The 14,945-nt window shown below is 36.9% G+C and overlaps 1 protein-coding gene across 2 annotated transcripts in view; it reads left to right on the top strand.

Moving 5' to 3' along the window:
* LOC145673240 (uncharacterized) overlaps positions 1–14,945 on the top strand; it is a 129,508-nt gene that overhangs the window by 92,695 nt on the left and 21,868 nt on the right. For both annotated transcript variants that reach the window (XM_081742746.1, XM_081742745.1), the window contains exons 7-9: positions 11,606–11,774; positions 12,399–12,711; positions 14,044–14,195. In XM_081742746.1, coding sequence (XP_081598872.1) covers positions 11,606–11,774; positions 12,399–12,711; positions 14,044–14,195 — 634 coding nt within the window. The remainder of the gene's footprint in view (positions 1–11,605; positions 11,775–12,398; positions 12,712–14,043; positions 14,196–14,945) is intronic.

Here is a 14,945-nt window from a genome sequence, read left to right as displayed (position 1 = left end):
ATTTTTTCTTTGTATGTACGTTGGTGAAAATCAGAAATGCTGGAAAATTACTATGTGAGGAGCCTTATAAATCAAAATCAAGTTACATATTTTTACATATTTTGAAGTCTGTTACATATTTTCCGTCTACTGTACATATTTTTACATTTTGCTGACGCACCTACATAATTTCTGATTAACTAACTACGAGACTCCAAATAAAAGGACAACAGAAGGGAAACAATATGCCTTTCTAATAATTTATACCTATTGAAATTTCATTTTGCATCTTTATTTAAGGCAGAAACAAAAAGTTAGAGTTCGATATATAAAAATTCTGCACAACTTTGCAATGAAATATCATTTTATGTCGTCTTAACTGATGTTTTTTTCCCTGATTATCCTTGGTTTTATTTAAGGCAAATGCTGGGATGATGCGTTGTTGAGTCCAGGGTAGATACCTTCCCATTTCTTAGATAAATTCCTCAGGGCAGTAACTGAGGGTTTTATTATTATTATTATTATTATTATTATTATTATTATTATTATTATTATGTGATTTCTCTTTTCTTGGAATACATTTTCATTTGTTCCTTGTGAAAATTTGAACTGTCTGTGGCAAGTTAGTATAATAATATAAGTTAGTATATTTTGCAGTTATGCATAATTTTTTCAGAGCAACCTAGAATAAGCAACTGGAACATAAATAAATGAAACATATATATATATATATATATATATATATATATATATATATATATATATATATATATATATCATTGAGTACATAACGCAGAAATAAAATACACTTGAAAATATGTTCACATATTTTAACGTATGTTAATGATTTTTTTTACATATTTACAGTAGCCTAACTAAGGGCGCATGGACCTCCCAGCTAAAATATTAAAAGGGACTCTCCTTCCAAGTTCATGAAGGCACCGAAAATTTATAGAAAATACAGTTTTGACTTATGATGTTCCATCTAGTCAGTCACTACTTGTTCATATTATGAAAAAAATTGCGTATAATTATTATTATTAAGCAATTATACATTGTACTAAGAAAATATCAACAGAAACAGATTTTTCCTAAATAAATTAGAATAAAATGTTCACAAGTAATATATCAAAAGCCATCAAAATTTCTGGAATCTGCTCACAATTTTCCAAAGCGACAAACCATTTGGAAGAGGTATTCGTTGATTACTTTGTCAATATCAACATTGTGACTTTCTTGCCTTTCAATGCTCAAGATTATAAAAAAATCAACCATCTACGAATCGATACTGGCTAGCCAGAACATTATGACCACCTACTTAATATTTCCTGTGTCTACCTTTGGTTCGCAGGACAGCAGCAATTCAGTTTGGGGCGGAAACAATGAGACATTGGTAGATGGTTAGAAGCACTGCACACTACATCTGCACATACAAGCAGAGCCCTACAGGGGCCGAGCGCGCCCATTTGGCCCGGCGAATTACCCGGCCCGGCCCTGCCCGTTTCAGGAAATAGCAAATTGTTTCAAGTAATATCAAACTGGACCGGGCCGGACAGAAATGCTATAGGGCCGAACCGGGCACATGTATTTTCGTGCCGGCCCGGCCCAAACACTGAAAGACGGATCGAAAACTAATGTTGTCAGCCTATGTTAATCGTAATGTGTTTGTTAAACTGACTCTTTATTCAAGACTGCAAAGTACTGTAATACTACTACTTCTTCTACCACTACTACTTCTACTAACACTACTACAAACCACTCCTAATACTACTACAACTGCTACGACTTCGCGTCAGAGTTGACATGTCTGGTGGTACCGAATTTACCTTCTGTGCACAGAAAGAATCGGAGAAATGCTAGTTATTATGGCAGGGCTGCGTAGAATGTGAACCGATGCTTGATCTACGAGGGACAACGGTGGCTCAGTAGCTAAAGCACTCACACCTGGTGCTAGAGATCATCGAATCAATCCCAGCTCGTGCTATGTGGACAAACACCGTGTGCGTGTGAGTTCCGATTCCTCCCCCTGTATTCATTCCACCAATTCATCCCATTATCATCCATACGGCCTGAGCCGTAGCTACCTAAAGTACATATGATCAAGTCAAGTACTTGACCTACTAAGTAGAATTTGGTGCTCTACCATTAAAACACGGAGGTCAAAATCGTGAACTGGCGTGCTCATAAGATCAATGCAATTTTTACTAATGTTCAATTATCAAGTCAAATTCCAAATGTTGTTACATGTTCCTGTATTCTTTATAGTATGATACTACAAACATAAAAGAATATAATGATCAAATCAATCAACAAGACGCCGGGTCGATTAGGTGTTCTGGAATGGTTGCTCAGTGGTTGAGCGTTCACCTCTGGTGCATGGGGTCACTGTTTCGATCCCAGATCTCGCCAAGTGAACTTTGTGGTTGACAAACACCGTGTGGAGGATTTTCTCGGCATTCTCCTGTTTCCTCCCAATTTATTCATTCCACCATTTCATTTATCTCTCATCATCACCGTCTCCTTCTCCTAGCCGGCATAACTGTGGGACGTAAAACTCAAAGATTTCATTTTCATTGTTTTGTTTTCGTATTACTAGTAAAAGCAGTAGTGGTATTTGCTGTCGTATTAGTATTGTAATGGGTAGTAGCAGTAGTGGTAGTAGTAATAGTAGCAATGGCAGCAATAGTGGAATTAGCACTAGCATTCGTGATCGTAATAGTAATAGTAGTATTAGCAGTAGTAGTTGTAGTATTAGTGTTACATATAGTGTGTTAGCAGTTTTACATATCTTCTCTGTTACTCGTAATGCACTAATGAGTGTAGTATAAGACTTTTACTTCCATGAGCTGTATTATTGTATAATAAACATGGCTAGACGGAGCAAGCACAGATAACAAATAGACAGACAGAATAGGTATATAGAAAACAAACCTTGGGTGACCTTTCACACGATTTTCATAGTCGAGAAAGACAAATAGACATTGCAATATTATGACGAAACATTTCTCATTTTCCATTGCATATTGAAGGATTGACTTATCAGACTTAGTTGTTCTAAGGCAAGTTGTTCTACGCCCGGCCCGTTTAGATCTCTGCTCGTTTGTGCCAGGCCAGTTTAGGGTCTGGCCCGTTTGTGCCCGGCTCGACATTCTGGCCGGGCCGGGCACAGAATATATATCCATCTGGGCCGGGAAGAGAATATAGATCCATCTGGGCCGGACTGGGTTGTCTTCGGGCCTGGGTTTGCAGGGCTCTGGTCCAAAGTAGCGAGCTCGACGCTCGTGAGCTCGGCACTCACGCTCAATCGGGCTTGTTCTGAATAATTGACCATGAACTAGAGTGAGTCCGAGCGAAGCGCGAGTCCGAGTGAGCGTGAGTCCAGTCGAGAGAAGTGGATCCGAAACTGAATGAGTGTGAGGCCTGTTGTGAGAAGTGATAGCGAGCTTCAGTGAGCACAAGCTCATTTGAGAGAATTGAGCGCGAGTCCGAGTGAACGCGGGGTCACTTAGGATTATTGAGGGCGTGCCCCTTCGGGAAAATTGAATGCGAGCCCGGGTGAGCGCGAGCCTAGTTTCTGAAGTGATCGCGAAAGAAGTGACAGAAGTGATCCCGAGCGCGATCCCAGTTGAGGGAATTTAGCGTGAGCCTGAGTGAGCGCAAGCTCAGTTAAGAGAACTGAGCGCGAGTCCAAGTGAACTCGACCTGACTTACGTTTAGTGAGCGCAAGCCCATTCAAGAGAATTGAGTGTGACCTCGTGTGAGCGCGAGCCCAGTTTGGGGAAATGATCACGAGCCCAGTTGAGGGAACTGATCGCGAGCTCGAGCCATGCTGATGGAAATGAGCGCGAGCCCGAGTGAGTGCGAGCTCATTGAGAGAAGTGAGCATAAGCTCGAGTGAGCGCGAGCCCAGTTAAGAATAGTGAGCCCAGTCGAGAGAGGTGAGCGCAAGCCCAAATATTGCGAGAACAGTCGAGGGAAATGGTCGGAATCGCGAACCGAATTGAGGTAAGTGATCGCGAGCCCGAGTGAGTACGAGCCCAGTTGAAAGAATGAGCTCGAGCGCGGGCGAGCTTTGTGTAAAACGGTGTTTGTCCATGGGCTGCTTTCGCTCACGCGTTATTTGCATGCGCTGTTTTTGTCCTTGCGCGGTTTTTTTGTTCTTGCGCTGTTTTTGTGCTTGCGCGGTTTTTGTTCATGCGCTGTTTTTGTCCTTATACATACTTAACTGGGAAGCATGCCTGTCAATTATGCAACCTGAACCACAGAAAAGACATTTGGGTTGTCAAACTTAAGATACTTCTATATGAAAATTATTATATAAATTTGTTCAATTATGATACATTGTAAGCATAAAAATATTACGTACTGTATATTATGCTCTTGTAAATAGTATACTTATATATGGTATATTAATTTGGGGTGCTGCTTACCCTACTCATTTAAAACCAGGGTGGAAAAAAATCATGATTTTTTTTAAAAATTATTTTTGTTATTTTTTTGATTTAAATCGATTTTTTTGATTTAAATCAAATCTTTCTTCACGTAAATTACAAGTGGCGGACTGAAGAAAAAGTATTAGGAATTAATATTGAATGCTAATTATGCCATTTAAGTGAAAGTATTAGAGTTGAATTTTCAATTAATCCCGAATTGTTAACCTCTGTTAATCCCAAACAATGTTTCTTAACACTTTTAAATTTGGGCTTTTTTAGAAGGAAAATTATGGATAAGCAGCTATATCATCATCCCTATTTTATCCTAGGATCATGGTTCATACCTCATTCTCTTCAGAATAGAACAGCCTTTGAAACGGTAACATTCACATTTCCCTATCATGTCCCTGAAGCGGGAAATTTTGAGAGAAAATGGGATCTTTCTGATTTTTTTTCAAATTTTGATCTCCTCTGGACTCCCTTGTGTTAACGCACATATCTCAAAATCAACTGGGAAATACTAAGGGGTGTACTAAATGTGTGTATAAAATCCCAAGCTATCTTGAATAGTAAGGGCGGGGAAAATATTTAACAATGAGCTAAGAACATCCCCACAATGCCCCAGATAACCCGCATGCAATAAAAAAAAATCCTCAGACATCTCTACTTATCCTAGGGTCGTGATGTGTAATATAAAAGATTTTCAATCGTACCATTCAAATGTCTCCATCGTGTATCTGGGGCGGAAAAATCACGAAAAAGAGATTTTCTGTTAAAAATATCCTTTTTTACTTTTTACTCCTCAGGACCAACCCTCTGTTTTAAGGTAGAGATCTGAAAAACTGAAAAATACTAAGGGGTACATTGAATAAATGTGCAAAATTTCAATCTTCTAGGTGCAAAAGTAAGCCCGCGAAAAATAATATCCCCCAAATACCCTAGATTCCCATATAAAACAGGATCTCAGGTAACAGTTTCCCGAAACATCCCTATTTATCCTAGGATCATGGTTCGTACGCCCTTCTCTTCAGAATAGAACAGCCTTTCAAACGGTACCATTCATATGACTCCATCTGAATACCAGAGAAAGCTATTTTGTTAATTTTTTTTTACATTTTCCCCTCTAGACCCCCCTGTTTTCAAGCAGAGATCTGAAAACATCTGAAAAATGCTAAGGAGTCCACTGAACGACTGTGTAAAATTTCAGTTTTTTGAATGTAAAATGTAAACCCGCCAAAAAATAAGAATAATAGGCATAACAAAAAAATATCTTTTTAAATTTATGATGTCATCACATACTATGTCTCGACGCAGAAAGGCGTGAAAGCATATGTAACATGTTCTACAATGCCTTCAATTTTGAAAAAAATAAAACGAAGCAAAAAAGTTTATTGGTACTTTTTTTAATCGAGCAATGAAGATTCGATTTTCAATAGAATAAAGATAGGTAATATAATTTAAATATTAAGCATTAAGGAAAAAGTATAGCAACGTTTATCAAAATTTCACTTTTTTCACAAAAGTTACTGATATGAAGTTAGTTTGGTAGGGGGCATATTTTTAAAAAAATTGGAAATAGCTTAAGGCACGAAATGCATAAATTTCGCCTAAAGTTATAAATCTTTAAAAAAAATCGGAGAGTGGATAGGACCCCTCTAAATACGCCCTATTATCTGGGAACAAACGAGCAGACGCGCATGCGAAAGAATTTCCGTCTTAAATGTCGATGGTGATTTCCCCATTGGAATAGTTAACGATTTAAAAACACGAACCCATTGTTACGAAGAGAAGAAAGCAGCATTGCTCCGTTACCCGTTCAAAACCGGATTTTCCCTAATCATCTTGTGCATGACACTTGTTTTCATACTATGGTGTACATACTGTACATTTGAGTCTCATTGTATTATGATTATTAACTTCTGTAACCAAAATAACAGAACAGAAACGGAATTTTACTTATTTTCATTTTAAATTATTTTATTTCGGAATTTGATTTAAATCAACGACTTTTATTTAAAAAATCAAGTGATTTAAATCTTGATTTAAATCGTGATTTAAATCCGACTGATTTAAATCAATCCACCCTGTTTAAAACCTTTGATGGTTCAAGAAAATAATATTATAAGAATATGTTTAAAACAAGGACTTGACAGTAGATTAGATTACGTTTGCCAGATGTCCCGGTTTTCCGGGACAGTCTCGGTTTTCAATGATAGAATTAACTGTCCCGAAAAAGACTTTCGGGACGCCTGTTTGTTCCGGTTTTGGTTCTTTAGGTTGAAAAAAATTAACGTACAAGAAATAGTATGTCTCAGCTAAAAATGAAAGGTTTTCGGAAGATTTGTGTAGCCAATTAATTTTACTAATCAAACAACCAGGAGTTTGAAATTCACATCCATTCTTTCGTACTATAAGTTATCGAGCTTCCAGAGGGGAAAAATGGACTTTTAAAAATATTCAAGAGGGATCATATGTTATGGCAATAATTTCTTGAATATTACTTTCAATAGAAAAAAGAATGTATTTTTTCTGGTGACAGGCTTTAACTACTAGTTATTTTATACTTCAATTGCCAGCGAAGAACCGTTTCATTGCTGGAACTTTAGTAAACAATGGAAATACCTACTGCTCTCAGTCGCTGTTTGTTAGCCGCATTTAAACTATTTCGTCCTGTCTGCTGTCTTCTGAGGCACAATTTTACAACAATGACGACGCCAACTTTAATTTCTTAGGGAGCAAAGGAGAGACAGAGCCATTTTTGGGGGGCGGCTATTTTTGCATACCAAAAATGATAGTTTTATGTTTTACTTAAATTACAGTGCAACGTGTATTATGTTGTTGTTTTTATATTATATAATTATAAATAAAATTTATTTTAAATAAAATTTGCAATTTGCAAATAAGGTCATATCTACATACAAAATATACGATTCTGGGTGTGAAAATATTGACATTTGAACCAGAGTCGGATTAACGAAGGCTTAAGGGACTATAGCCTCAGACCAACAGGTGGACAGGTGCTTCCACTCTGATCAAAATTTCAACTGGCTATCCTGAAAGAATCATGAAGATACAATCATCATCGTAAAATAAAATATGACCAAAAATATGAAGCATATTCCGTCAACTTCCCTACTGTACACTCATGTCCAAAATTATGTCGAATGTCTATAAATGTTTTGTAGGAATATAATTTGATAACGAATTCGCCCGGTATTTCTTACAATCGGAAAAGACATGTATGTGACAAATTTCATGTCAAAAGAGCAGTAAATAAGAACGATAAAACGAAAGTAATACTTTCTTGTCTATTTAGCAACATTTTGTTTTACTCATTCTAATTTTCGTATTTATAATTCTTTTCTTATGAAATTTACCACAAATATACATTTCCCGATTATACAATAGTATCAGTATTAAAAGTGCTCTACAAAATCATTATCAAATTTCATTCTTACAAGAAGACAGTTATAGATATGCGACAATCATTTTGGACATGAGTGTACTTTCACAGAGTGAAGCCGGCAGGGCCTACCTATTTTTTCTAGCTCCAGACCTCCAGATAGGTATGGATGTGCACGAGACAAGATTTGTGGCTGTCTCGTCTCAAAAATGTGCTGTAAAAGTGATGTCTCGAATCGAAAAATGTATATTTTTCTATTGGAAGAGCCGTGTCTCGACTCGAGTTTTGTCAGGAAAACCCTATCTCGACTCGTCTCGTGCGCATCAATACGGAGATAGGTTAATCTAGCCCTGATTTTAACCTATTACAGTGGTTCGAATTCCACGTTAAATGGTCCATATGCATTTTATGTAGCCTCGGTGCTGACTAAACTCCTATCTATCAAACTTAATTGAAGATACCTTAGTGAACCTATATTTAACTGATTACACCACCACCTATCAGAGTTCGAAAAACTGTTTCGGATAAAATTTACGTATTTTCCCCTTAGAACCCGAATCTGCAATTAAAATAATGGAGTTCATATATCAGTTTTCAGTTTCGCCCCTAAGTGGAGAAGCAGAGGTTAATTTTAGCATACGTAAATTTCTCCCTGCAAAATATTAACTTTTTTATTTCCTACAGTTTTTTTTTCGTCCGATGCTTGTTTCTCAAGATATTTTGCAATATGAAGTAACAAAATTCACCCCAACGTGGCGTCGTAAATCGTATCTCTTCGTATTTTCCTCCAACAACTCAGCTTCTGTAGTATCCATACTGTACCAACTATCACGAAATATTCTTATGAAAGTGTCCAATATTTAGTGTTTTTTTCAACGCAAGCAAAATCGACCTCCTGTTTCTATCTGACATTTTGAAGTTGGCCGCCCTCAATAGAGGTATTCACGAGAAACTACTGTTTCCGAAAATAACACCGTTTGTTTCCTCATGTCCACTTCCTTATTTCGCTTTAGTTTCAATTATTTACTATCCTCGCATTGAAGTATTAATGTGCTCGTGTAGCTCTCAAACAGAAAGAGACATGACAAAGTGTTTCCTCTCAAAGTTGTTCATTTAGTGATTCTTTCAATGGAGGCAAAATAAATCCCTGTTTCCATTTAAAATTTTGAATTTGTTCCCCCATAGAGGAATTACTGAGGCGTTCCTGAGGTCAGAAACATCGCCATACGAATTCAGCATATGCACTTTGGTATTATTTTTACGGATTTCGTGAATCACCCTGTATAGCCTGAGAATGGTGTCCCGGTTTTTCGTTTACAAAATCTGGCAACCCTAGACTAGATAGACTCTATGACCAATTTTCAGTATTACCACTTTCAAAATTATATTCGCAGAACGTATTAACATATGTTAAAAAGAATAGAAACTAATGGGACGGAATACAACATGTACATAACCAGAAATATGACAAACAAAAATTTAAAAATTAAAGCAACGAGTAAATCTATAACTCAATATCAAACATATTACAGAGCTCAGATGATTTATAATGAACTCCCACTCCGAATCAAAGAAGAAAGTAATTTTAAAGTATATAAAAGGTTAATTTTACAGTGGTTAAAATAATCCAAAAGTATTTTTAAAAAACTATCGTTAACTAAAAGTTAGAATTATAAACCTTATATGTTGCGGTAAGAAAATAAAATACTAGAATCAGGCTCACATACAAGATGTTGATTATGTGAGCCATTTTCTATCTTTTCTTTATTCTTTACACAAGAAGTTCAAAAATTTTCGCAATATAGAAATAAGTGCACTGAATTAATCTGCCCGACACCAGAAGATAGACATTACTTCCGGAAGTTCGAGGTCCTGTCATCTCTGAATACCAGGTACGTTAAACTATTAATAAAGGGAATCTAGGAAGTCCGATTTCCTTTGGAGAATTAATAAAACTTACAAGTAAGAAATTTGACTTGTTGATTTCTGTAGTAGTTTACTTTTCCTTATTCTTTTACTTTATTCACTTAATATTTTGTATACTGTTATTTTTAATTTAATATGGTTATGTATTTTTAAGTAAATGCTTTAATATACTGGATAAACAGAATATATTAAGTTTTCTTTTTTCTTTAAATAAATAAAACAAAAATTCTTTATTTTTCTGCTGTAATTGTTCCTGACTCCTCTTGCTAAGCGTTTCTATAAAAATTGTGAACAGTCTGTACCAGTGGTTCTCAACCTAATTCCTATCTTGACCCGCTCGTGTAAGTGCAAGTCCGAGTAAGTACGAGCCCAGTCAAGAGAGGTGAGCGCGAGCCACATTGACCGCGAGCACGAGTGATTTTGAATACAGTCGAGGAAAGTGGTCAAAGGCGGGAGCCCAATTGAGGTAAGTGATCTCGAGCCCCAGTCAGCGCGAGCCCAGTTGAAAAAAAGTGAGCTCGATCGCGAGCGAGCCTAGTACAAAATGTTCATCTGTGGTTTTTTTCATGGGCTGTTTTCGCTTACGCGGTATTTGCATGCGCGGTTTTTGTCCTTGCGCGGTTTTTGTCCACGCGGTATTTGCATGCGCGGTTTTCGTCCATGCGCGGTTTTTGTTCACGCGGTATTTGCTTACGCTTTTTTTGTCCTTGCGCGGTTTTCGTCCTTATATCGATTTAACTAGGAAAAGTGCCTGTCAATTATGACACCTGAACACAGTAAAGCCATTTGGGTTGTCAAACTTACGGGACTTATGCTGTAATTGTCCCTGACTCCTCTTTCCTAAGGATGTCTATAAAAATTGTAAAGTCTGTGGCAGTGGTTCTCAACCTAATATCTTGACCCGAATGCAAGCCCGAGTGAACCCAGTCGAGAGAGGTGAGCGCGAGCTCAAGTGACCGCGAGCGCGAGTGATTGCGAGAACAGTCGAGGGAAATGGTCAGAAGCGTTAGCCCAATTGAGGTAAGTGATCGCAAACCTGAGTGAGCGCGAACTCAGTTAAAAGGAGTGAGCTCGAGTGCGAGCGTGGTTAGTGCAAAATGTTCATCCATGGTTTTTGTCCATGGCTGTTGTATGTTTTCGCTCATGCGGTATTTGCATGCGCGGTTTTTGTCCTTGCGCGGTTTTTGTCCACGCGGTATTTGCATGCGCGGTTTTCGTCCATGCGCGGTTTTTGTTCACGCGGTATTTGCTTACGCTTTTTTTGTCCTTGCGCAGTTTTTGTCCATGCGCGGTTTTTGTCCACGCGGTATTTGCATGCGCGGTTTTTGTTCTTGCGCGGTTTTTGTCCTCGCGCGGTTTTTGTCCACGCGGTATTTGCATGCGCGGTTTTTGTCCTTGCGCGGTTTTTGTCTTTACGCGGTTTTTGTTCACGCGGTATTTGCATGCGCGGTTTTCGTCCTTGCGCGGTTTTTGTCTATGCGCTGTTTTTGTCCATGCGCTGTTTTGACCGGATACCATTTATTTCTACGAGTATTAGTTCCTTTCTGATTATAAGAAAAATAAAATTAAAATTGGCAAGTGCTTAAACTCTTGTACCCTGTCTCTTCCGCTGTCTGCGCTGCTATTAACATTTTTAAATATGTAAATGAGCTAAAATTGCAACATTACAATGTAACAGATCATTATTCATATATTTATTATTATTATTATTATTATTATTATTATTAATAATAATAATAATAATAATAATTTCACAATAATAATAATTGTATTAATAATAATACAATAATAAAATGATGATTGTAACTTGGAGATGAACGGTTCCAGGTAATCAACTAGAGTTAACACGTTTATTTTATTTCAGTGTTTTAATCATTGTCAGGAAGAAACGTCATTTAATTGCCGTGCTTTCACCTTTTTTGAGAAGAGCTCTGTATGCCGGTTGCACGGCGATGACACGTACAGCGCTGGACCAAGCGCTCTAAACGACAGAGGCGGATCTACTTATAAAGAGAGAGTGCAGTGCCTCAATTGTAAGTATATATTTCTTAACTTTTTCAATCTCTAGGAATATCCAAGAAGATTTTACATAAATTATTTTTCATATCAACATGTGAAAATATGTATATCTTACATACAATATTGTTTTACATTAGGTTGGTGATCTCAAGATATGGTTGTTGCTGGTTCAGTGTATAATTATTTCTTCTTCCATTTCGTAATCATGAATCATTTGTCGTCGTCTTCTTTAACCTAAGTAAAAAGTAAATACTAAACGGCGTGACAAACATCTTGGCATTTGAAGGCGGTGCTCCAAGTTCCTTTTAAATGTTGCTAGCAAATGAGAGGCCAGCAGTATTGCCATGTTTATTTTGTACACATCCACGTCTATCCCCCGTCACCTGATCGGGCTGTAGTTCGTCCGCTTAGCCATAGCCACACCCCTTAGCGCTCGGCAACATCGCGTCAGAGCTTGCATTTTATTCGTTTAGCTGAAATGCCAAGATGTTTGTCACAGGCTTTAATAATAGTCTAATGTTTTTAAAAACAATCTTAAGCCTTACAATGTTGTTAAGAAAATGACCTGTAATTTTGCTAGACGATTGTAAAACAGAATAGGTCAATATATAACACAGAATGTAACTTGTCTTCCTCAGTTGAATTGGAGTGTACAACAACAACCATGATGGTGTCTTTACTAACTCCGCAGCCATTTGTTGGAAGGTTGTACGTGAAGAACTATGCCGAGCGTTGTGATGAACAGGGCCAAGGAGGCAACCGAACGACGCTGCGGATTCCTCTGAATGGCAAATGTGGTATCTCCAAAGTGAATGATTTTATTCTGTCTGCAGTGGTGGTGGTGCAGTTTAATCCTATCATCCAGCGGAAGGGGGACCAAGCTGTGAAGATGGCATGTCTCTTTATGCCAGAAAACCAAACTGTGTCCACTGTTCTGAACTTCACGGACGAGTAAGTAGTTATTCCATCATAGCTAATTAACGTAAATGGTTCTAACATAATTATTTAATGTTTAGCTAATAGTAACTTGGCGTTTCTTTTCGACGAGGTTCTATGAAATGTCAATCAATGGTTTAATATGGGATCTGAATCATATAAGCTTCCACTGTAATTGAGCCAATAATCATTCTCACATTCTTAACTTAGGAGAAAGCCTTTTTTCTTAAATCCGTCATTGTCATTTTTTCTCCAATGGTATGATCTAAACCAGTAATGGGCAAGCTTCGGTCCGCGGGTTCTACCTGACCCTCGACAATATTCCTTATCTGACAAATGAAAAGAATAATAATGAAGAGTTGTATTAGAAACAGAGTACGAAATGAGTATGAAACTTCACTCCTGACAAACAATGCATCACAATTGACATCATATTATGAGAAATCTCAATCATTAATAGGGCTTAGTATTAGAAGAATATCGTAAAATGCATCATTGTTATTTTCAGTAAATTATAAGGACCTGCCTAAAGTTGATTCTTTTTTCTTTGTCACTCCCCTTCCTAAAATATTTACCATTAAAAGTCTAAACAAAGCTACCAAACAAATTGCCCGAGTTCAACCTTCAATAGGGCCGGGAAATTTCTCTCGTTCTATCCTCGTTCCAAGGTACTCAGAATTTCACCCATCCTCTTTACAATGGAACATTGTGGAGTAAAGGCAGCCGGAGTGTGTGGTTCTCACTACACATCCTTAACTTCCGAAATCACAGACGTTCGGATTGCTTAGTTGGAGTTTAGCATCCGCTTTCAGCACCGGGGCTAGATCTTTAGTTCTCGAGTTACGGGTCATCACATTTGAGGTTTCGACTTAGTCAGATTTTTTCGAAAAAAATCTCTAGTAGCTATTTATAGAACAAAAGTACATGGAACAAGTTAATTTGAGGGAGAAAAGATTAAGACAGGTCTTTCTATTTCCCTCAATATTGTCTGAATTTGTCAGTATTATTCAGCTCAGTGACGCCTACTATGGGGAGAAACCGCAGTTAAGATATACTTCCCTGGAAGTTTCCGGTTTCCTACGTGTACCCTCCTTACTTACATATTCCCTTTACCTTTGACGTTATTCGATGAAGTTCTCGAGAAAGTTCGTCTGAAATCATAATTCACCCTCAAGTCCTCCTCCTCCTCCTAATAACATCACGATCTCCATCCGTTCTAATTGTCTCTTATGGACTTTCTAGTTCGTAATCTACATTTATTTTTTCCTTCGTGCAATACTTGACAAAGCTTTTTTCTGTTTTCTCCTGCGTAATTTATTTCAAATTTAAATAACTTTTCTCCTATAGTCCATTTTTAGGTGGTGCTGTCGTAGGAGTAGTCAATTCAACCGCAGTGCCTCCAACAGTTCGATTGAGGATATTGGATCGTTCTGGGCGGGAAGCCACGGAAACACAACTGGGCGAAGATCTGGAATTAAGAATTGATATTAATAACGACAGTAAGTTCCTTTTACATAATTTCACTTTCTCCTACATTTTTTTTAAATATCTGTTTTTATTTTGTAGGTAACACTGTATGATTGGATTCCTTGGAACGTTTCATACCACTTTCTTATTCCACTAAGTTGTTTCATAATTATTATTCACTTAATTCATTTTATCCAAAATGTTTCCTTTCGCTGTCTTTTTCCTTCTTTCAATTTTCTTCTTTTCCTTTTCTTTGCCTTCATTGCATTTTATTTCTATTTTTCATTCTTTTTTTCTATCATATCCTTTTGTTTCATTTCCTTTTTCTATCTTAACGTTTTCCTGTTTTTACTTTCGTTTCCATTTAATATTTTTCTTTTCCTATTATTTCCTTCCGTATTTTTCCATTTATAGTGTTCTTTTCTTCTTTTCCTTCCTTGTCTTTATATTTTATGTTTTCCTTCAAAGTTATTTTCTTCATAGTCTTTCCATTTTATATTATTCCTTTTCTATAATATCTTTCAATTTTGTTTCTTCCTTATTATTTCCTTTCTTGCGTTTTCATTTTATATTTTTCCTTCCCTCTATTTTCTTCGTTTTCTTTCCATTTCATATTTTCTTTCCTATTATTTCGTTCCTTTACTTTCCAATTTATATTTTTCTTGTATTATATACTTTGCTTTTATTCCGATTTTATATTTTTCGTTTCCTATTATTTCCTTTCTGATGTTTTCATTGTATATCTTTCCTTTCCTACTATTTCCTTCTTTCTCTTTCCATTT

The sequence above is a fragment of the Thermobia domestica genome, chromosome 16 (genome assembly GCF_964235325.1).
Source record: "Thermobia domestica chromosome 16, izTheDome1.hap1.1, whole genome shotgun sequence".
NCBI classification, from domain to species: Eukaryota; Metazoa; Arthropoda; class Insecta; order Zygentoma; family Lepismatidae; genus Thermobia; species Thermobia domestica.
The sequence above is the reverse complement of the archived record's forward strand: the minus strand, read 5'-3'. Positions and strand labels throughout refer to the sequence as shown.